The sequence below is a fragment of the Elephas maximus genome, chromosome 7 (genome assembly GCF_024166365.1).
Source record: "Elephas maximus indicus isolate mEleMax1 chromosome 7, mEleMax1 primary haplotype, whole genome shotgun sequence".
NCBI classification, from domain to species: Eukaryota; Metazoa; Chordata; class Mammalia; order Proboscidea; family Elephantidae; genus Elephas; species Elephas maximus.
The window spans coordinates 88552948-88575141 of record NC_064825.1 but is presented as its reverse complement, the minus strand read 5'-3'; the positions used below and the strand labels follow the sequence as shown (position 1 = coordinate 88575141).

The 22194-nt window shown below is 42.9% G+C and overlaps 1 protein-coding gene across 2 annotated transcripts in view; it reads right to left on the bottom strand.

Annotated features, from left to right (window-relative positions):
• Positions 1-18871, bottom strand: part of KIAA1549L (KIAA1549 like) — a 326239-nt gene extending 307368 nt beyond the window's left edge. For both annotated transcript variants that reach the window (XM_049890866.1, XM_049890867.1), the window contains exon 1: positions 18539-18871. In XM_049890866.1, the coding sequence (XP_049746823.1) occupies positions 18539-18791 (253 nt within the window). In that variant the 5' untranslated portion in view covers positions 18792-18871. The remainder of the gene's footprint in view (positions 1-18538) is intronic.
• Positions 18872-22194: the final 3323 nt, after the last annotated feature.

Here is a 22194-nt window from a genome sequence, read left to right as displayed (position 1 = left end):
AGGAAAAAATTATGAGTGTTTTCAGAAATACAAGCAGCAAGACAATAACGAACCAGGTGAAGGGAAGGAGGAAAAGGGGTCTAGAATGATTCTCAGATTTCTGGCTCCAACAAATGTGTGGTGTCACACTCATTAAAAGAGGAAATACAGAATGAAGAGCAAGACTAGAGAGGAAATGAGTTCATTTTAAAGAAGTATTGAGTTGTCAGTACCAAAAATCAAACCCACTGCTATCAAGTCAATTCTGATTCATAGCGGTCAGAGGCTATGGAATATTTGGGTGGAGATGTCCAATAAGCAAAAGGCATATAATATTGGGCATACAGGTCTTGTCAGGAGAGAGACAAGAGTTTTTTGCATCATTTTACATAGGTGGTTTGAAATCCATGAGCTTGGATGATAAGAGGAGATCAGGCAGAAACTGCCCAGAGCTAGGCAATCAGGGAGTCAGTGGTGACTTTAGCATGAACCCTTTCCATGGAAGAGTGGGTGGTGGAAGGGGAAGGGAGTTAGTTAAGGAGTGAAAGAGACAATAAAATGGAGGCAGTGAGTACGGCTTCCCTGAGATATGAGGACAGACCAGGGCTAGAGCTGAAGGTTCAAGAATACTTTATTTAGCAACTATTATTGCCCAGGAATGCGGAGAGGTGAAGGAAAAAAATCCTATGAGGAATCTAAAGATCTGTGTAGGATTCATAATGCAAACAGAGTTCTCCTAAGATCTGGAAGTTTCATGCTGATGGTATTTTACTTTTAGCTATGATTTCATAACATACTGTCCATGTCTCCTCTTCATCTAACTAAACTGGTTGGATTATTGAATGGCAAGGCCACTCTTCTACTTAAAACCATGCAATAGCTTCTCATTGCTCTTCAGACAAAGGCTAGCCTGTCTCCTGTATGATCTGGTCCTGCTACTTGTCCTGCCTAGTCTACTACTCACTCCCCCCTCGATCCCTGCCCATGATTCACACGGGCCTCCTCTTGGTTTCAGGAATGAACCACACTCCTTCCCACAGCAGAGGACAGAGCCCTTTTTTCCCTTTTCCCCAAATCTCTCTCTTCACTCTCTGTCTGGTTATCTCCTACTCATCCTTCTGATGGTTCAAATGTCACTTCCTCAGGAAAACCTTCCCTGGCCATCCTCCTCCTCACTCACCAAGTCCTCTTCTTCGCCCTCCTCCACCACCCTGGACTTCCCATTCATAGCACTCACCTCTGTTGGTAACCATATAAATTATTTGTATGAGTAAGTTCCCTAGGGCTTCCACAACAAAGTCCCACAAACTAGATGGCTTAAAACAAAATATTTCTCAAAGTTCCGAAACTAGAAGTTCAAAACCTGGCTGTCAGTAGTGTTGATTCCTTCCTCAGGCTCTGAGGGGAAATCTGTTCCATGCCTGTCTCCTAACTTCTGGTGTTGTTGGCAACCCTTGGTGTTCTTAGCTTGTAGACACATCACTCCAATCTCTGCCTCTGTCATCACATGCTGTTCTCCCTGTGTGTGTCCCTCTCTTTCTCTCTCATCAGTGTACTAATATCTGCAATTTACTGTGAAAACATCAAAAAATTAGATGGATTCATGATGTATAGAGAGACAGATATATGTTAAAGCAAATACAGTCAAAACACTAATGGTACCATCTAGGTGGTGGGTAATTGGGCATTCAATGTACAGTTCTTTTAACTCCTCTATCTATTTGAAAATTTAATAATAAAATGTTCGAAGAAGGAAAGACTGCCTGGTGTAGCTGAAATATATACTCATATTGTAGTCTGGTTTTAAATACCAGCTCCATCACTTACAAACAATGAGCCCTTAGGCAAGTCAGTTTCTTAAATGTTCTCTCAATCATAGCTTCCTCCAGGCAAAATGGGCAAGAAGTATCTCAGTGTTATCGTGAGGATTAAATAAAATAAAACCCTTGATCCAGCGACTAACACAATAGTAGCTGTTTCATCAATGTTAGTTCTCTTATTCCAAACTCAACAAATCTACAAACTAGGAAAAACCAAAAACCCATTGCCACAGAGTCAATGTTGAAACACAGTAGAACTGCCCTCTAGGGTTTCCAAGGCTGTAAATTTTTACAGAAGTGGGCTGCCACATCTTTCCCCTGCAGAGCGGCTGGTAGGTTCGAGCCACCGACCTTTCTGTTAGCAGCCGAGCACTTAACCACTGTGCTACCAGGGGTCCTACAGACTAGGACAAATCTTCAATAAAACAGGAAAAAAAATCTTGTCATCTTTTTTTCTTGTTACATCCCACAGGAAATTAAAGGAATAAATTAATTGTGCTATTTTTATAGGTAAAGACGCTGACCTTCCATCAGTAGGACACTTGGAGCTCCATGTGGAAGGACAGTAATAGAGCTACACTGTTGACACTTCCTCACTCTAGCTCCCTCTAGCTCCCAGCAGCCAACGCCATGCTTTCTGAGAGCTGGCCAGGGTTAGCAACAAAGCCGCATTCGGAGGAAAGATGGGGAACGTCGGCAGAGTTCTAAAGAGCACATTGAAACCAAGACTCCCAGTCCCCTTCCCAGCTGTGCAAGGAAAAGAGCCAAGCAGACAGGCCTTGAGATTTGTGAAAGCCTCTGATACTTGGTCGGAGGTGGTAGTCATGAGATTGCCTTTGCTTTTAGCATAATCACATGAACTGAGAGGTGGCCTTAGGATCATAAATAAAAGCCACCAATCAAGAGTATTAGTGTGTATGTGACTGAAAAATGTCTAATAGGCCACCACACGGACTTTGCATCTCTAGGTTTCGAAGGTGGAAGAAAGGAGTCCATACATGACAACATCAAATGAGAAGTAGATGGTGACATCTGGAAACAAGGAAAAATTACATCTTACGGTGCCAGAAAAAAAACAATACTCATCCAATAAAATGAAGTCTGACATCTTAAAATCAATGAAAGGGTTAACTATATGTCACAAGTTAGATATTAAAGTCAAAGGAAATCATAATTTTTTTTAGAAAGCATACTTGAGACCATATACTTCAAGATACTTTAGGCTGCGCATGACAAATCTAACTTTTATTCTCTCTACCTTGAAATCTTGTTTCTGTTTGTGTAATTATAAACCCTATTAGCCTAGACTTTGAACTCCTCAGAGGTATCCTGCACTTATTGTGTAAACTGTCTCACATCCAGCCTCGGACCATGTATGGACAGGAGGAGAGGTGTGCTGGAGCCAGGTCATACCAGAGCTGAGCATCTCTTCCCAACTCAGTTGTCACATGGGTAGCCTGAAGTCAGCCATAGTGGGAGTATTTACACCACAGAAATTGCCCAACATTACAAATCAGGCCATTTGTCATCACTGTCTTTCATAGAGCCAGCTTACCCAGCACATGAGGGAGGACACAAATTTTGCGAATCTTGCCCCACTCACACCATCTTATTTAAAACTGCCCTCTACCAAAAGCCATGACTGAAGTGGTGAGTCTAGGAAGCCATTTTTGTACCATATCCCCCTTCTCCTGACACAGTGGCTGCAATAATGGGCTCAAGCATAACAACGATTATGAGGATGGCGCAGGACCAGGTGGTGTTTCGTTCTGTTGCACATAGGGTCGCAATGAGTCAGAACCAACTTGACAGCACCTAACAACAGCCCCTTCTCCTCTGGCCTCTGCTGGTTGGGTGAGGAGTAGATCTCTGACCCTGTTGGCCAGCCTGATTCTCCCTCCTGGGAATGTGGAACAGGGACAGACTGGATGGTGAGTGCTTAAACTGCAAATCTTGCTAACTCTGGCTGAAGTAAACACCACAACAAGCAAAAGCCCCATGCAAGGTTTAGTTATCAGGAGCCAAGAAGCTACAGGTAAGCAGAGAAAGCTAATCTGCAGAAAGAGGCAGAAAAATGGACCAAGCAGGGAGGAAGAGGGAGAGGCTAGAGGCCACTGGGCCCATGAGACATAAAGCAAGTAAACTCAGTCTCTTATTGTTTGGCTGTCTTAGGCTGGGTTCTCCAGGAAAGTAAAACCCGTGAAGTGTATGAGTACATAGAGAGAGAAAGAGATTTATATCAAGGAAATAGCTCACACAGCTGTGGAGACTGCAACGTTTCAAGTCCATGAGTCAGGGTGGAGGCTTCCCCTGATTCATGTAGCTGCAGGAGCTGGTGAACCCAAGACAAGCGAGTCAGACAGCAGGGCTCTGGCTCACAGGCTACAAAGATGGACAAATCCCAAGAGCAGCAGGCAAGACCGTAGGTAAGCTGGTAGCTGAAGTCCCAAGAATTGGAGGTCAAAGGAATAGGAGTCAGCTGCAGGATCCAGGGAGAACAAAAGCCCACAAGCAAAAGTCCACCTATACTGGATGCAGACCACACCCCCAAGGAAACTCCTCTTCAACTGACTGGCTACTCACAGCAGAGTCCATCATGGAGCTGATCACATTATATTAAATCTCATCATGGAGGTGATCAAATCATTATACAACTACCAAACTGCATCATAAATGCCAAACCACTGAGAATCATGGCCCAGCCAAGTTGACACATAACCTTAATGAGCACAATGGCAAAGCAATATCAGAGAGCAGAGTGAGGGCTGCAGAATCAAACTTTCTGAGTTCACATCTGGCACTGACACTTAACTATGTGACACGGCTAAGTTACTGTGCTTCAGTCCCCTCATCTGAAACATGGGAACAATAATAGAACCTACTTCAGGGCATTGTTGAGAGAATCAAATGACCTATACAAGTACTTAATGCTCAAAAAAATTTAGCTGTTATTTCCATCAACCACAGTGTGGTCCCCACTGGCTCATAAATACTTCATTCCTATTCTGAATATGACTCATGAGATTTCCCCTGTGTGACCAGGGGCACCATACTTTAGCTGGCTTTAATTGTGTAGCTAAGGTATAAGTGTAGCCTCTAAGTAATCTGTTTCCTGAATCACAGAATAATGTAAAAATCCCTGGACCACTGTGTGACCCTCAGCAAGTATCTTCCTCAACCCTCTCTTAGGAGTGATGTGAGAGATTCAAATACAAAGAAAGTAAAAGCCTCAACAACTCGTGAAGTACTGTACCAAGCTCTAGGGACTGTTACTCCTGTAGGGAAAACTAAAAATATTATTACATTAGCCGCGTTGCTGCTAACTGCCATCCGACTCATGGCAATCCAATAGGATGGGAATGCTGTGATACACAGGGCTTCTGCTGGCTAATTTTTTACAAGTAGATCACCAGGCCTTTCTTCCCAGTCTGCTTGTTTAGACTGTCTTAGTCTGTATTCCTAGTCTGGAGGCTCCACTGAGACCTGTTCAGCATCATAGCAACATGAAAATCTCCACTGACAGGTGGTGGTTACGCATGAGGTCCCCGGGTCAGGACTCAAACTTGGATCTACCACTGAACCACCACTGCCCTACATTTAGCCATAGGAACAGAAAGACACTGTTCATATAGTATCATTTTTATTGCTGGACCAGAGATGAGAAATCATTCCCCATTCTATTGAAGAAAAAGTTTACATTCAGTAGGATTCACCAGGATGATTCATGTTCATCTCCAGTATTAATAAGATAATAACAAGAAACTGTCTAAGAAAGGTTCTGTGGTGCTGATTCTTGACTACACTTTTCATCCAGTTTAATTATATGCAAAATTAAGCTCATAATCCAAATCCTTCTATTCTTCTCAAAACAAAGACTCATTATTTGATAATGAAATATGTATGCTCTAGAGATATTTTCGCTCAGCTCTTTTCAACAAGAACTTATAAGCTGCACTATTAATTTCAACACATTTGCTTCTCAGACTTTACATTTTTCTTCAGCCTTTCTTGGTTCGCTGTTGACATTTGGTAAACAAAAAGACAAGCGACAGAGAAGCAGCATTCATTACCGGGAACAGACGAAGTGAGGTAGGTGCTGGTGACCTAGTTCCAATCCAGGTACTTCATTTTATATTTTACATTGAAAAAGTAAAGTCAGAAACATTCTAGGCCTTTCTATTTACTAGTGCTGCATAAACACCAAAGCCATTTTGTGTTTCTGACATCAGGAGACTTTATTTCAGGCTAAGAATAGATTTAACATATATAAATCAAAATCAAACTCCCCTCTTGTGGTCAGGATGCATTAGGCAAAGTCTTGCCTGAGTGGGCGGACAGCAGGTGCAGCAATGACCTTGGGCTAAATACTCAAGGCAGCTACTTGGCCTTATTTACATCTACATTAGCTGGTTTAAACACAGTGTTTATCCCCATCCTATTTGGTGTTTAAAAAGGTCCAAGATTTTCCTTAAACATTTGTGGAAGTATTTTCAAAGGAAGGAGGCCAAGGTGGTGAGGGAAATGGGAAAAATAGACTAAGAAGATTTTTTAACTCTCTAGGTTTGAATCTGACCTGCTCTTAAAACTGTTTTCTTTTACAGTAAAGGCTTTTCCATGTTTCAGGGTGACGTTCGAATTGTCTTATAACAAAACTTAGCGTGGAAAAAGGGCCACAATACAGAGTTCAGTGAAAAAAGCAAGGTACTAAACATTACACTCTTTATCTCTTAAAAACAAATCAAGTGGTGATATATATATGTATATTTACTATATCTATATTTACTATTTTTTTAATTTAGTAAATAGCAAATATAAATTTATATATTTATATGGTAAAACTATAGTATATATTATATATAATACATATATATTATATAGTGTATATTTATATATAGTAAACTTATATAGTAAAATATATATAGCAAATACATATATCATCACTTGATTTGATTTTAAGAGATAATGAGTATAATAGTAAATATATAGAGAGAGAGAGAATAGCAAATACATATACACATAATAAAACCTCCAAAAACTGGAACGTGTGTAAGACAAAAACCTGTCAGAGAAGGAAAACTCAAATATTTTCCACTAAAACAAGCAATAGAAAAGTGGTAAGTCTGCATGGTCAAAGGTAGAAAACTTGTGAGACTCAGAAGACATAAGGCAATCACTCGAATTCTGGCTCTCACAGGTTTCACACTATGTATGGATATAGAATACACACTATGTATGGATATATGTATGAAAAAGATCTGGAAGGACCCATCACACTTGACAGCACTACTCTAGGGAGTTGCAATGGGGCCAACAGGACCTTCTGCATTATACTGCATACACCTGTGTATTTTTTGAATTTACTAGAGTATGTATAATTTCTTAAAAGCCAATGGAGATTTAAAATTAGCTACGCTTCAAATTGCGCTCATAATAGCACAATATGGGGAAACACTTCCTTTTTTCCAGATCAGAGTTTTCTGGTCCTTGACTGGTCTTGTTGTTAATGTAGGAAGAGGTAAGAAATGCAGTTGGTGTAACGCCACCAAAACATCAGCTTAGAGGATCATAAACACACAGCCAAGGAGAGCGTGAAGAAGGGGAGGTGCTGAGGCTCTTATTCACAAACGAGAAAACTAAGGTCCTGAAAAGTTAAATGAGTTGATAAATAGCAAATAGCCAGCCAGCAGAGACTTTGGTCTTCTGAACACGTCCTGCACAATTTCCCCTATTCCAGGTTTTTCTCTCTAAACCTAGACAAAACCTCTGTCCTAATGTTCAGGATGTGTCCCTGGTAAGTCCTGAGAATGTGAAGATGTACTAGAAGTACTTGATACATTTCATTTGACTAAAGAAATCCTTGAGTAATCTTCAACCCAATTTGCAAGACCAGAGGCCTTAAGGGAAAAATAATACCATTTCTACACAAACATTTCCAGAAAAGAGGGGCAAACACTTCCGTACTATTTTATGAGGCTCGAACAGGACAAAAACATTTCAAGAAAAGAAAGCTACATACCAATATTCCTCATGAACATAGACTCAAAAAAAATCTTTAACAAAATATTAGAAAACCAAACCCAGCAACATACAAATTGGAATGTACATTATGACCAAGTGGCATTTATCCCAGGAATGCAAGTTTGGTTCAACATTCTAAAATCAACCAACGTCACCTTTTTACAGACTAAAAAATATAAACCACATGAACATCTCAACAGATACAGAGAAAACATTTGACAAAATTCAACGTCCATTCATTATAAAAACTCACAGCAAATTAGAAATAGAAGGGAACGGAAAAAGGCATACAAAAATTACTGAAGGACTGAATGTCTTCTCCCTAAAACTGGGGAAAAGTCAAGGATGTTCACTCTCACTGCTCCTATTCAATAACATATTGGGGGTCCTAGCTGACACAAAAAAGCAAGAAAAAAAAAAAAGACATACAGGTTGGAAAGGAAGAAATAAAACTGTCTTGATTCACAGACAATATGATTGTCTATTTGGAAAAATTCTGAAGATTCCACAAAAAGCTACTAGAACTAAAGTGAGTTTCAAAGAGTCACAGGTTACAAGATTAATATTTTAAAAATCACATTTCTGTATACTAACAGGATTTTTAAACTACCATTTGTCAAAACATTGAAAAATATGAAATGTATATGTGCAAAATTTGTATGCTGCCAACTATAAAACATCCGTGAAAGAAATTAAAGAATACCCAAGTAAATGAAGAGCAGTCTCATGCTCAGGGATAAAAAAATTTTAATATGGTTAAGATGTCAATCCTCCCTGATTGATCTAAATTAAATGAAATCCCAATCAAAATCCCACCAGGTTCTTCTTTGTAGAGAATGACAAGATGATTCTAAAAACCTATACGGAAAGGCATAAGCCCTAGAATTGCCAAATCAATTTTGAAAAAGAAATAGAAAATTAGAGGACTCATACCATCTGATTTCAAGAACTGCTATAAAGCTAGAGCAGTGGTTCTCAACTGGGGGTGGTGGCTTTGCTTTCCAGGGGACATTTATCAATGCCTTGAGACATGTTTGATTGTCATAACTTGTGGGAGGCAGTACCGCCTTATAGTGGTTAGAAACCAGAAATGTGGCTAAATGTCCTACAATGCACAGGACAGCCCCCGCTACAAAGAATTATCCAGCCCAAAATGTCAATAATGCCAAGGTTAAGCAACCCTGAGTTAGGAAAATTAAGACGCTGTTGTATTGGCATAAGGAGAGAAGTACAGATAAATGGAACAGAACAGAGTCCAGAAAGAGACCCACATATATATAGTGCCTAGGTAATTCAATGGAACAAGGACAGTCTTTTCAATAAATGATGCTAAACAATTGAACATCCATATAAGGAAAAAACACAATAACCTCAACTATTATACTACATTATATACAAAAATTAACATGAAATGGATCACAGACCTAAGAGTAAAAATATAAAACTTCTAGAAGGAACCATAGAGAAAATCTTTGTGACCTCGGTTAGGCAAAGAATTCTATGATAGAATACAAAAAACACAAATATAATATAAAAAGTTAAGAAACTGGAGTTCATAAAGATTGAAAGCTTCTGCTTTTTGAAAGACACAGTTAAGTAAATGAAAAGGCAAGGCACAAACTGGGAGAAATATCTGCAAAACAGCAAACATATATCTGATAAAGGACTTATATCCAGGATATATACATAAAGCTCAAGACTCAAAATAAGAAAGTGTCATGGATTGAATTGTGTCTCCCAAAAATATCTGTCAACTCGGCTAGGTCATGATTCCCAGTATTGTATGATCGCCCACCATTTTGTCATCTGATGTGATTTCCCTATGTGTTGTAAATCCTATCACTATGATGTAATGAGATGGATTAGTGGCAGTTATATTGATGAGATTTACAAGTTTACATAGTGTCTGAAACAAATCTCTCCTGAGATATAAAAGAGAAGAGAGCAGAGAGACATGGGAACCTCATACCACCAAGAGCACAGCGCCGGGAGCAGAGTGCATCCTTTGGACCTGAGGTTCCTGAGCTGAGATGCTCCCAGACCAAGGGAAGACTGATGTATCACAAGGACCTTCCTCCAGAGCCAACAGAGAGAAAAAGCCTTCCCCTGGAGCTGGCGCCCTAAATGCAGACTTCTAGTCTACTGGACTGTGAGAGAATAAACTTCTCTTTGTTAAAGTCACCACTTGTGGTATTTTTGTATAGCAGCACTAGATGACCAAAACAGAAAGCGAACAACCCAATTTTTTTTAAATGAGCAAAAGATTTGAACAGACACTTTACCAAAAAAGAAATGTAGATGACAAGTAAGCACATGACAAGATGTGGAGCATGATTAGTAATCAGGGAAATGCAAACTAAAACGATAATGATATACCACTAAACAACTATTAAAATGGCTGAAATTAAAAAATAAAACTGACAATATCAAATGCTAGCTAAGATACTGAGCAGATGGGACTCTCATACATTGCTGGTGGGAATGCAAAATGGTACAGCCATTTTAGAAAATAGTTGGCAGTTTCTTATATAATTAAGCATACACCTAACATACAACCTAGTAATTCCACTCCCAAGAGAAGTGAAAGGAAACCCTGGTGTCATAGTGGTTAAGAGCTACAGCTGCTAACCAAAAGGTGGTCAGTTCAAATCCTCCAGGCGCTCCTTGGAAACCCCATGGAGCAGTGCTACTCTGTCCTATAGGGTCGCTATGAGTCAGAATCAACTCAACAGCAGTGGGTTTGGTTTTGCGGGTTTAAGAGAAATGAAAACATATGTCCACACAAAGATTTTTACGCCAAAAACTGGAAACAATCCAAATGTCTATCAACTTACAAATGAATAAATTAACTGTGGGGCAATGGGATACCACACTGCAATAAAAAGGACAGAATTAGTGATACATGCAACAACATGGATGATTCTTAAGAATATATGCTAAGCGAAAGAAGCCAGACACAAAAGGTTTCTTGCTATATGATTCTATTTATATGAGCTTCTGGGAAAGGCAAAACTATTGGGAGAGAGAATAGATCAGTGGTTGCCAGAGGCTGCAGAAGACTGGCCGCAAAGGGGAAAAGGAGAACTTTTTGGAGTGACAGAAATGTTCTATATCTGGGTTGTGATGGTTGATACGTGACAGTATACAACTGTCAAAACTCATCATACAGTATAACTAAAAAGGGTAAAATTTACTGTATGTAAATTAAACCTTAGTAAACTTGATTTTAAAAAAGAAAATAAAATGGTGTCTCCTGGATGTGTCCTGTTTGTACTGCATGACATTTCAAAAGCCTGAATTAGTAGTTGGCATTTGAAAACCAGGAGAATTTAAATAAAGATGTAGTTTTTCTTGAAAAGTTAGAAATATGGCACCCTGAGCTTCATTCCCTCCCAGGCTGCAACTTAGCAGTGGCTGCCCTTTTGGACAAGGCAGATACTTTCTGACTTGCTACAATCCTTACAAAAAATGAAGATGACTTGAAGTACTTACCGATGAAGGTCAAACACTAGCTTTCTCTATGAATTACACCTGAACATGAAGAAAACAAAAATCCTTACAAATGGACCAACAAACTACATCATGATAAATGGTGAAGAAGGTGAAGTTATCCAAAAAAAAAAAAAATGTTTTTGACGTTGCCAACAATTTCATTCTACTTGAATCAACAATCAACATCCATGGAAGCGGCAATCAAGAAATCAAACGACATACTACATTGGCCAAATCCACAGCAAAAGACCTCCTTACAGTTTTAAAAAGCAAAGATGTCAATTTGATGACTAAGGTGTGCCTGACCCAAGCCATGGTCTATTCAATCGTTTCATGTGCATGAGAAAGCTGAACAACAAAAAAGGAAGACAAAAGAAGGGCTGATGCAGTCAAACTATGGTGTTGGTTAAGAATACTGACTATACTGTGACTCACCAAAAGAATGAACAAATCAGTCTTAGAAGAAATACAACCAGAATGCTCCTCAGAAGTGAGAACGGGGAGACTTCAGCCTGCTTATTTTGGACATGTCATCACAAAAAACCAATCACTAGAAAAGGACATCATGTTTGGTAAAGCAGAGGACCAGTGAAAATGCAAGAAACTCGCAAAGAGATGGACTGTCACACTAGCCGCAACGATGCACTTAAACATGCCAACAATCACGATGATTGTGCAGGACCAGGCAACATTTCATTCTTTTATACATAAGGTCGCCATGAGTCATGGCTGACTTGAGGGCAACTAACATCAACAAAAAGGTTCCTAGGTGTTGCAGGTGGCTTGTTTGCCTCAACCGCTAATCTAAAGGTTGGCGGTTAGAACCCACCCAATGGCACCATGAAAGAAAGATCTGATGATCTGCTTCCGTTATGATTACAGCCAAGAATACCCTATGGAGCAGTTCTACTCTGTAGTACATGGGGTTACCATGAGTCAGAATCAACTCAACAGCAACTAACAACAATACTTCCCATCTGAACCAAACCACAGAGGTAGTTTACCAACCTGTCATGCCACCCACCTGAGTAATGGCTTCTTGACCTGCACCACAGGCTGCTTGAGGACGAGGGCCAGGCCTGGCTTGTCCTCCATATAACCCCAGCATCTAACGAAGAGCCTGGAACATGCCAGCTACTTGGATACTGCTGAGTCAACATGCCACCTTTCCACAAGCTACACTGACATTTGGGACACCCAGACTGCTAACTGCTCCCTTGGTCCTGAAGTCCTCAAAGAGAGTCACCATCCGTGGCAGTCATCCTATGACCTAGAACAATGTCCCTCTGTGCATTTAGAAATCCCTTGTAATATGTTGTCAAGCAATGAAAATGTTTTAGGGTCATTCCAACTATTCATTTTTGTCTGGAGAAGAGTAGAGTTGTTGTTTGTGCAAAAAAAAAAAAAGAAAGAAAACCACAATACAGGCTTGAAGGTTAATGAAAAAGAAAAAGAAAGCGTGCGCATTCATTCCGAATGTTCTCAGATCACATTCCAGTAATCTAAGACCTGAAATAAATAAGCTCCTGAGAGATTCGCTGGTTGTCATCAGAACGGCTATATGTTAAAGTTTCCACAGTGATGTACAGTTTTCGGGAAGGCGGTAGAGCAGGAAGGGAACATCTGACTTCTATTTTTTGTCAACATGAAAAGTGCGGCGTTAATATTCCCGAGATCTTCTTTACTTTGGCAGGTGAGGTGTAGATAGGGAAGTCAAGGTTTAAGACATCTTGCTAGTATTTCTGGAAAAAAAATGAAGCGCTAATAATTAACATCAAGAGTAAAAAGTCTAAATATATTTAATAAGCCATCTACATCTGAAGAAGGGGGAAAAAAAAAACACCAAACCAAGCACTCTTGTGCATCTTTAATGTTAAAAAGTGGGAAAGTACAAACATCATGTAATTTTATCCCTCTTTTGGCTCACCTCCCCCTCCAGCCACTGCCCTGTTACCCTGCTTCCCTTTATAGGGAAGAGTCAGTCTTCTTATTCACTGCCTCTAATTTCTCTTTTACCTTTCTCTTGAACCCACTGCAGTCAGACTTTTGTCCCTACTGCTCTCACTGCCACCAAACCCCTCCACATCTCCAAATCCAGTGTCCATTGCTAGTCCCCATCTAAATCCACTCTTGGCAGCATTTGCCCCAGCTGATCACTCCCTCCTCCTTGAACACTCACATCACTTGCCTTCCAGGACATCACATACACTCTCTTCCCTTCCTACCTCCCTGCTGCTTTTTCTTGGTCTCCTTTGCTGGTCCCCACTTCTTCCTGAACCTCTAAATGCTGTAGTATCCCAGGACTCATTATTCAAATATTCCCTCTTCTCTGTACTCACTCTCTAGGTTTCTCATCCAGTTCCCTGCTGATGGTCCCCAAATTTCTATCACTGGACCCGATATTTTCCTAGAATTCCAGATCGGTTTTTCCACTGGTATAACATGTCCACTTGGAAATTAATAAATATTTGAAACCTAACGTATCCCAAACCAAGTCCTAATTTCCGACCCCAAGCCTGAGCCTACAATGCAACCTTCCTCATCTCAATTAATGGCAACTCCATCTTCCCAGTCGCTTGGGCCAAAAACTTTGGAGCCATCTCTTTGTCTCATGCCCCACCTCTAATCCAACAGAAAACTCTATTAGCCCCACCTTCCACATATATCCAAAATCTAATCACTTCTCACTACTTCCACCACTATCACCCTATCTAAGCCATCTTCACCTCCAGACTGGATTTCAACAACAAACTAAACTCCTACCTGGTCTTCCTGCTTCCACTTTCTACAGTCTCTTCTCCCCACAGTGGTCAGGGCCAATCCTTCTTCATAGCACTTATCACTACCTGATCCACATTTATTTGTTTATTGTCAGTCTCCTAGACACTTGCTACTCAAAGTGAGGTCCATGAACCTGCAGCATTAGCATCACCTGGGTGCTTGTTGTTAGAATCTCAGGCCTTAGCCCAGGTCTCCTGAATCAGAATCTGCATTTTAACAGGGTAGTCAAGTGATTCATATGCACACTAAAGTCTGGAAAACACTGCACGCTAGTTTCTAACTGCCATGACGGTAGGAACTTGCTTTGGTTGATTTCTGTAATCTTGGGACAGTGAGGCACTCAAAACACACGGAATGAACGAAGGAAGGAATGAACTGTGGAACCTGTTTTCACTGGGACTCCATGTTGAGAACGTGTATAAGGAAGTTGGAGGGGGGCATAGAAGACATCCCAGGTCAAAATTATCTCCCCCCTAGGAACCACCAAGACTGTGGCCCTAAGACACCCTGCTAAGATGGAACTGAAGCCATTCCCAGAGACTACCTTTCAGCAATAGACAGCCCTACAAAATAAATAATAACCCCTGAGAGGAGCAAGATCCTCAGAACAGTTAATGATAGAAGACCAAAAGGGTAAAATGTACACAAAAGCAAAGACGATAAGGCAGGAAGGGGTAGGAAAATGGGACGAAAGGTAACAGGGAACCCAGAGCAGAAACGGGGAGAGTGCTGACACATTGAGGGGACTGTGATCAATGTCTTGGAACATTCTGTGTACAAATCCTTGAATAGTAAACTATTTTGCTTTGTAAACTTCATCTAAAGCACAATAAAATTATTTTTTAATTACCTCCCCCCTCCCATATTGTGCTAAATTAGATATTCCCTGTTATCAGCAAACCTTTCTTTCAAAATGCAAATATATCCCTGAGTAAGGCAGCCATTTGCTATTTACTGTGAATTACTTAAATGAGATAATATCCCGACATATAACAAAATGGGCCACACTGAGGGAGCAGAAATATAAGAAGGCCGAAAATATTAAGTGCCTACTCTGTGCAGGGCAATGTCATAGGCAATAGGAAAACAAAGATAAATCAGGAAATTTCAAGGTGATGGGAGAAGCAGAGGGCACTTCAGAGGAGGGCTGAGAGGGTGGAACACCCCCATGAGGAGGTCCTGGAGAAGCCCTGGGCAGCGAGAGCGTCCTGGGTACTGTTCCTTTCAGCACCTGTGGTCTAGCCACAAAAAAACCTTCACTGCTTCCTCTGCTTGAAGCATCAACCCTGCCAAATCCTACCCTTCCTTCAAAGTCCCTGCTCTCCCAGAAATAACTACACCCACATTTTATTAGCCCTGATCACGCAGCATCAGAATTCAGGGGTGCATATCACCCTCTTCATGAGGGGCTTTACAAATTGCCTTATCCTTATTCACCTCTGTATCCCCTGCCCCAGCACAGTGCCTGCACAGAATAAATGCTTGGTCAATTTCTGTCATTTTATAGGAACAGCCAGAGTTTACTGAGCACTTACTAGGTACCAAGAGCGGACTGTTTAAAGCCTTTGAGATGTATTGACTCAGTCTTCACAACAGTCTATTATTCCCATTTTACAGATGTGAGAACTGAGCCCCAGAGAGGTCAAAGTCACATGGAGTAGATGCCCATAAAGGGATAAACACTCTGTCTGCATGTAAGAGGCATTTAATAAATGTTTGCTGACATGAACGGAAATGAAAATCCGTAGAAGGCTGTGACTGAACTTTGCCATTTCACCTGGGGCCCAGGATGGCAGGAGAGAATAGGCGGTGTCAGAGCTCACTGCTACAAAGACCTTTCCCATACCAATTTTTCATATCCATGATAGACGTTACTGACTGGAAGCAAGGGTTCCATGGAGACGGAAGTTAGGAGAAGTCTGAAGAAAGACACTGCAGACAGCAGCCTTTCTTTCCTTTATGTGAGAAAGAGAAGGAACTCTGATTTCTCAGGAAATCAAAAGAGGTTGGAGTGGGGTGGGTGGAGGCAGGCTGAGAACACACTGCAGGGGCTCCAGGACACAAAGGTTCTGAACTACTGTTACAGCTTTTTCCAGAAATAAATCTATTTTTATGTATTTTTTAACCAAGGTAAACGTCTGGCTTAGCCTGGTTTAGAAAACCGTGAACAGCAACCATGCAAATAGCCTGACCGTAGCAAGCCAGCACTTCTAATAGGACTGTGATATTCAAAGTTTCAGCTTCTAATGCAACTTGGCATCAGACACATTCTGCAGTAAGTGGCAGCCCCAAACCGAAGCCACCCCTCAGGGAAAGTTCAAAACCAGGCTGTTGGTTGGAAGTCAGAGGTTCCAGAAAAGCGTTATTCAATCTTCTGCCTGCCTCGTTCCTGACACTGGTTCCTCACACAAACCACTCGGGACACCCTCCTTTAGGCCCAGGAGTTACTCACCCTAGGTTGAAGCTGCCTTCAGTGGAAACCAGAGAATAAATGAAAGCAGGTAGGAGGCAAGATAGGGAGCCCATTGTTTTAACTCTTCCATGGAGGGAGAAACAAGTCATGAAACTGGATCAATGGCAAACCCACAAGAAACCATGGAGGCTAGCTGTATGTAGACAGTGGATGCACAGGATGAGCTGGACCATCGGGAACTGGTCATCAAGGGTAACAGCAGAAAGGGCACCCAAAACACACAAAGGAAGCAACAAGTCACTCCAATGAAAAGGGAAGCAAAATCACCTTTAATGATTTTGACTATCATTTTAATCAAAGCAGCTTTCCAAGTTCTGTATCCCTGTGCAGACCACACTAAGAGAGAAAAAGGACACCAGGGCTAAAACCGAAAGATATAGATCAGAAGTCCCCTAAGTGAAGCTCTCTAGCACTCTGAAAAAGGAGCCAAGCAAAACCATGGAGGTTCAGAAGGGTCAGCGTACAAAGGTCGAAAGGGAGATCAAATATTCAAAACTGATCAGAGGAAATTATTTGCCATCAGGCTCAATTAAGAACAATATATGAAACTCAAATGTCACATATTGCAGGTGGTTCAGTATTTGCACCCAACTGAACATTATCCAAAAGTTAATATCTCATAAACAGTTTACAAAGCCATCAAGAATCTGACCCATTTTAAAGCAAAAACTCTATGTGTGTTTCTGAGCAAATGAGTATTTAAGCCTTGACGTGTGTCATATTTGGGACTTACCTTTTAATCATGCTGCCAAATATATATAACTGGTAAAGGCAAGAAAATTGAGGACTAAAAAAATCTTTAGCGGCTGTTCTCCGCTCTCAGGCACACATTCAAAGATTATGGAACTTCATAATCACTATAATCACAATAGAAAATTCCTGGACAGTAACTTGTGTACACAGACACCTCCTATCAGTGCTGCTGAGTCAATCGAAGGAAAATTTGCTTTGAACTAAGCTGATGAAGAAAAGAAATATTCAACCTGAAACCCTCTTATATAAAGTAGCGTGAGCTCCTTCATAATTAAGGAATTTTAATCTAATTTGGGGGAGGGGGCACTCAAGGAAAGAAACTGTCCTCATTAATCCCTGCTTAAATCCACAAAACTACAAGATTGTATTAATTGAATAAGAGCCATATTCCTTGATAAACAAAATGTACCAAGAGCCCCGAATTTCATCACAAACACCAAAGCCTGTCCTTTACAAGCGCTGTAGTGATCATTCTTATTTCAAAGGCAATTGCTCACTGCACAGTGTAAATTTTGCAACACATCAGCAGAATAATCCCCCCAAATAGTTTCAACAGATTGCTCAAAATCGTCCAAGGAATTACAGAAATCTATTTCCTGAGAATTCTTAGGATTCTAAGAGTCAAGCGTGGTTATTTTTATCTAAGCTCCTGCGAACAGTGGTCTGTACACTTGATCAGTGTCTGCATCCCTTTGCAAGGTGCAAGCAATTATTTTAGGTACCTCTGCCCCAAAAGAAAAGGGGTCTGCTGTCAACACAGAGAGAAAAACGCTATCTGGGACGCCTACATGAGATTTGGCTAAAACTCTCTGGCCATTTCACGCAGTTGAGACACAGTGGACACCCAACAGGGAGCCCAAAACATAATGGGCGTCCCCACCTTGAAATGCGTTCTACTAAAACAAGTCGCTATTAAAGGTGACCTAAACACACCATGCCTCTAAGTGAAGCGTGCCTGCGGGACCACTAGGAAGGATCTGCTACTTGTCTAGAAAAAAACATGCGAATGCACTTCTTTTTTCTTCCCTGCTTAACGGTGCCTTCCCGGGAGACACATTTCTGACAGTTTGCCTGCTGTTGCAGCAGCAAAGGGCAAAAGAAACTCAGCTCCGGTACAGCAAAGACCTCTCCACCCACCGCCACCTCGCCAGGTGCTGGCCCCGACGGGCAGCCCCTCTCCTCCAGAGCCTCCGCGGGCGCAAAGAAGCCGCCAAGTGCTTACCAGGGTTGGCCCGGCAATGCTCGGGGAGAGCGGCCAGCAGCAGGAGTCCCAGCAGCAGCGGCGGCAGCGGCGGCGCAGCCTCGGACGCGCCGGCCCAGGAAGCCCGCGCCAGCCCGGGGTCTCTCACGCCCGGGCAGCGCGCGGCTCCGAAGCCGGCCCCAAAGAAGCCGCGCTCTCCAGGCCGGCCCCGGCGCCCCGGCGCCGCGGGATCAGCTTCCCTCGGGCCTTGGGGCTTCGCCTCCTGCCGAGCCATGGAGACGCTTCACACATCCAGGCCGCTGCCTCGCTCAGCACCGTGACGGGCAGCCCAGCCCTCGGCGCCCCGGTCCTCACCGGGCATCTCCGGCCATGGCCCGGGCGCCGGGGGAGGGTGCGCCGGGCGGCGCGACTTGCTCTCTCGTCCTCCCGCGCCCGTGGCGGGCTCCGGGCAGCCGCCGCTTCACCCGCGCAGGGGCTGGGGCCGCATGGAGCCGCGGCGGGCGCGGACCGGGTTCCCACGGTGCCTGTCGCGGAGCGTCGGCGCGCCCGGGGCAGCGAGGGTGGGACAGGCGTCGCCCGGGGTCCCCTCTCCCGGGCTCGTTCCTGCAGACAGAGGGGCCGAGGCTGAGAGGAGCGGAGGCTGGCGGCCGCGGGGCGCTCGGGACCCTCCCTCCCGCCGCCGGCTGCTGCCTCTCCGCCCAGCTCCAGTCGTTCACTCGCTCGCTAGCTCTCTGAGGATCCGGAGGCTCCCGGGCCGCAAGTGTTACTGCAGCTCAGAGCGGCGCCTCATTGACAAAGAGATCACGTAGCAACCGGAGCTGCTGAAGGAGGCGAGGCAGGCGCGCGCGCGCACCCCCGCGCGGAGCCACTGCGCGCCCCCCGCTCCCGCGCGCCCGCTCGGGCCCGGGCCCAGGACCGGAGAGACCTGCCGGCGACCACCGAAAGACTGAAGCCCGAGGGGTGGAGAATTCTTCCCTCCGCTGGTTTCCCCGCCAGTCCTACATCTGAAGGAGGAGAGGATGGGAGGTTGGCAGGACAGGTAGCCCGGCTCTGGCCTTAGCAAGTGGAGTAAATTGTTATGGTCAACGTGCTGAAGTGACCAGAAAGCTCTTCGGCCTGGTTTTTGGAAAGCCCCTTGCAGATGGATGGGCCGGCTATGTGTTGTTTGTTCACAGCTTCCTAAGGGGCCGACATACACCTGCAAGCTGGTTTTACTCCTGAGAGACTGAAACTGGTTTGGCCTAGTTGTCATAAAACGCTGGATTAAAACACAGGTATTTGTTTCAGCCATACTACCTACGTCAAAGCAGTGCACTACGCATTGGGGAAACCAGGAGGAAGTCTTCAAAAAAGTCCCTCCCAGAGACTGGAACACTTGTACACTGCTGGTGGGAATGTAAAATGGTACAACCACTTTGGAAATGGATTTGGTGCTTCCTTAAAAAGCTAGAAATAGAACTACCATACGATCCAGCAATCCCACTCCTTGGAATATATCCTAGAGAAATAAGAGCCTTTACAGGAACAGATATATGCACACCCATGTTCATTGCAGCACTGCTCTCAATAGCAAAAAGATGGAAATAACCTAGGTGCCCATCAACGGATGAATGGATAAATTATGGTATATTCACACAATGGAATACTACACAATGATGAAGAACAATGATGAATCCATGAAACAGAACATGGATGAATCTGGAAGTAATTATGCTGAGTGAAATAAGTCAGTCACAAAAGGACAAATATTGTATGAGACTTACAAGAACTCAAGATTTAAATACAGAAGAAAATATTCTTTTATGGTTACGAGGGTGGGAAGGGAGGGAGGGGTTTTTTTAGATAGTAGACAAGAATTATTTTGGGTGAACGGAAGCATAACACACAATATAGGGAAAGTCAGCACAACAGGACTAAATCAAAAACAAAGCAGTTTCCTGAATACAGCCAAATGCTTCAAAGGCCAGAGTGGCAGGGACGGCGGTCTGGGGACCATGGTTTCAGGGGACATCTAGGTCAATTGGCATAACAAAGTTTATTAAGAAAATGTTCTGTATCCCACTTTGGTGAGTGCCCTCTGGGATCTTAAAAGCTAGCAAGCAGCCATCTAAGATGTATCAATTGGTCCCAGCCCACCTGGAGCAAAGACGAATGAAGAACACCAAAGACACAAGGAAAATATGAGCCCAAGAGACAGAAAGGGCCACATAAACCAGAGACTCCACCAACCTGAGATCAGAACTAGATGGTGCCTGGCCACCACCAATGACCGCCCTGATAGGGAACACAAAAGAGAGTCCCTGATGGAGTGGAAGAAAAATGGGGTGCAGAACTCAAATTCTTGTAAAAAGACCAGACTTGATGGTCTGACTGAGACTAGAGGGACCCCAGAAGACATGGCCCCAGAACTCTGTTAGCCCAGAACTAAAACTATTCCTGAAGCCAACTCTTCAGACAAAGATTAAACTGGATTATAAGACAAAATGATGCTGGTGAAGAGTGTGCTTCTTGGCTTAAGTAGATTCTTGAGACTAAATGGGCAGCTCCTGTCTGGAGGCGAGATGAGAAGGCAAAAGGGGACAGGAGCTGGCTGAATGGATATGGAAAATACAGGGTGAAGAGAAGGAGTATGCTGTCACATCGTAGGGAGAGCAACTAGAGTCACATAACAATGTGTGTATAAGTTTTTATATGAGAAACTGACTTGAATTGTAAACTTTCACTTAAAGCACAATAAAGAAAAAAAAAAAGCCCCTCGCAGCAAATAAGAGAGTCAGGCAGTCACTACCCAGTGGGGCAAGGTTCCAATAAGTTGCAAAGGGTTTGCACTCAACTACTAACCTAAAGATTTCCAGTAGGAACCCACCCCACGGAGTATGGAAGCTATGCCTGGCCATCTACTTCCGTAAAGATTACAGCCAAGAAAACCCTATGGAGCAGTTCTACTCGGTAACACGTGGCGTTGCCATGAGTCAGAATGGCTCCACAGCAAAGAGTTTGGTTTTGATTTTTACTAAGCGGAGTAAAAGAGCCCGAGTCAGGGGCACTGGCCTCCTGTTCTTGCCCTTCCCCGTTCTGGGCTGAATGGCCCTGAGCATATTACCTAGTTCCTCAGAGCTTCATATATCCCTCAGTCAATAAATATTTATTGATAATGGTCTGACTGAGACTAGAAGGGCCCTGGAGGTCATGGTCACCAGACCTTCTGTTAGCCCAAGACAGGAACCATTCCCAAAGCCAACTCTTCAGACAGGAATTGGACTTGACTATAAGATAGAAAATGGTACTGGTGAGGCGTGAGTTTCTTGGATAAAGTAGATGAGACTATGTAGGCAGCTCCTGCCTGGAGGGGAGATGAGAGGGCAGAGGGGGACAGGAGCTGGCTGAATGGACATGGAAATAGAGGGTGGAGAGAAGGAGTGTGCTGTCTCATTAGGGGGAGAGCAACTAGGAGTATATAGCAAGGTGTATATAAATTTTTGTATGAGAGACTGACTTGATTTGTAAACTTCCACTTAAAGCACAATAAAAAAAATTAAATACATAAATACTTATTGAGCACCCACTGTCTGCCAGGTACTACTTGAATGAGCTGAGAATACAAGCAGTGAGAAAAAATACATTTCCCTGGCCTGTTAGAGTTCAAACTCCATTCATTCAACATTTACTTATTAACC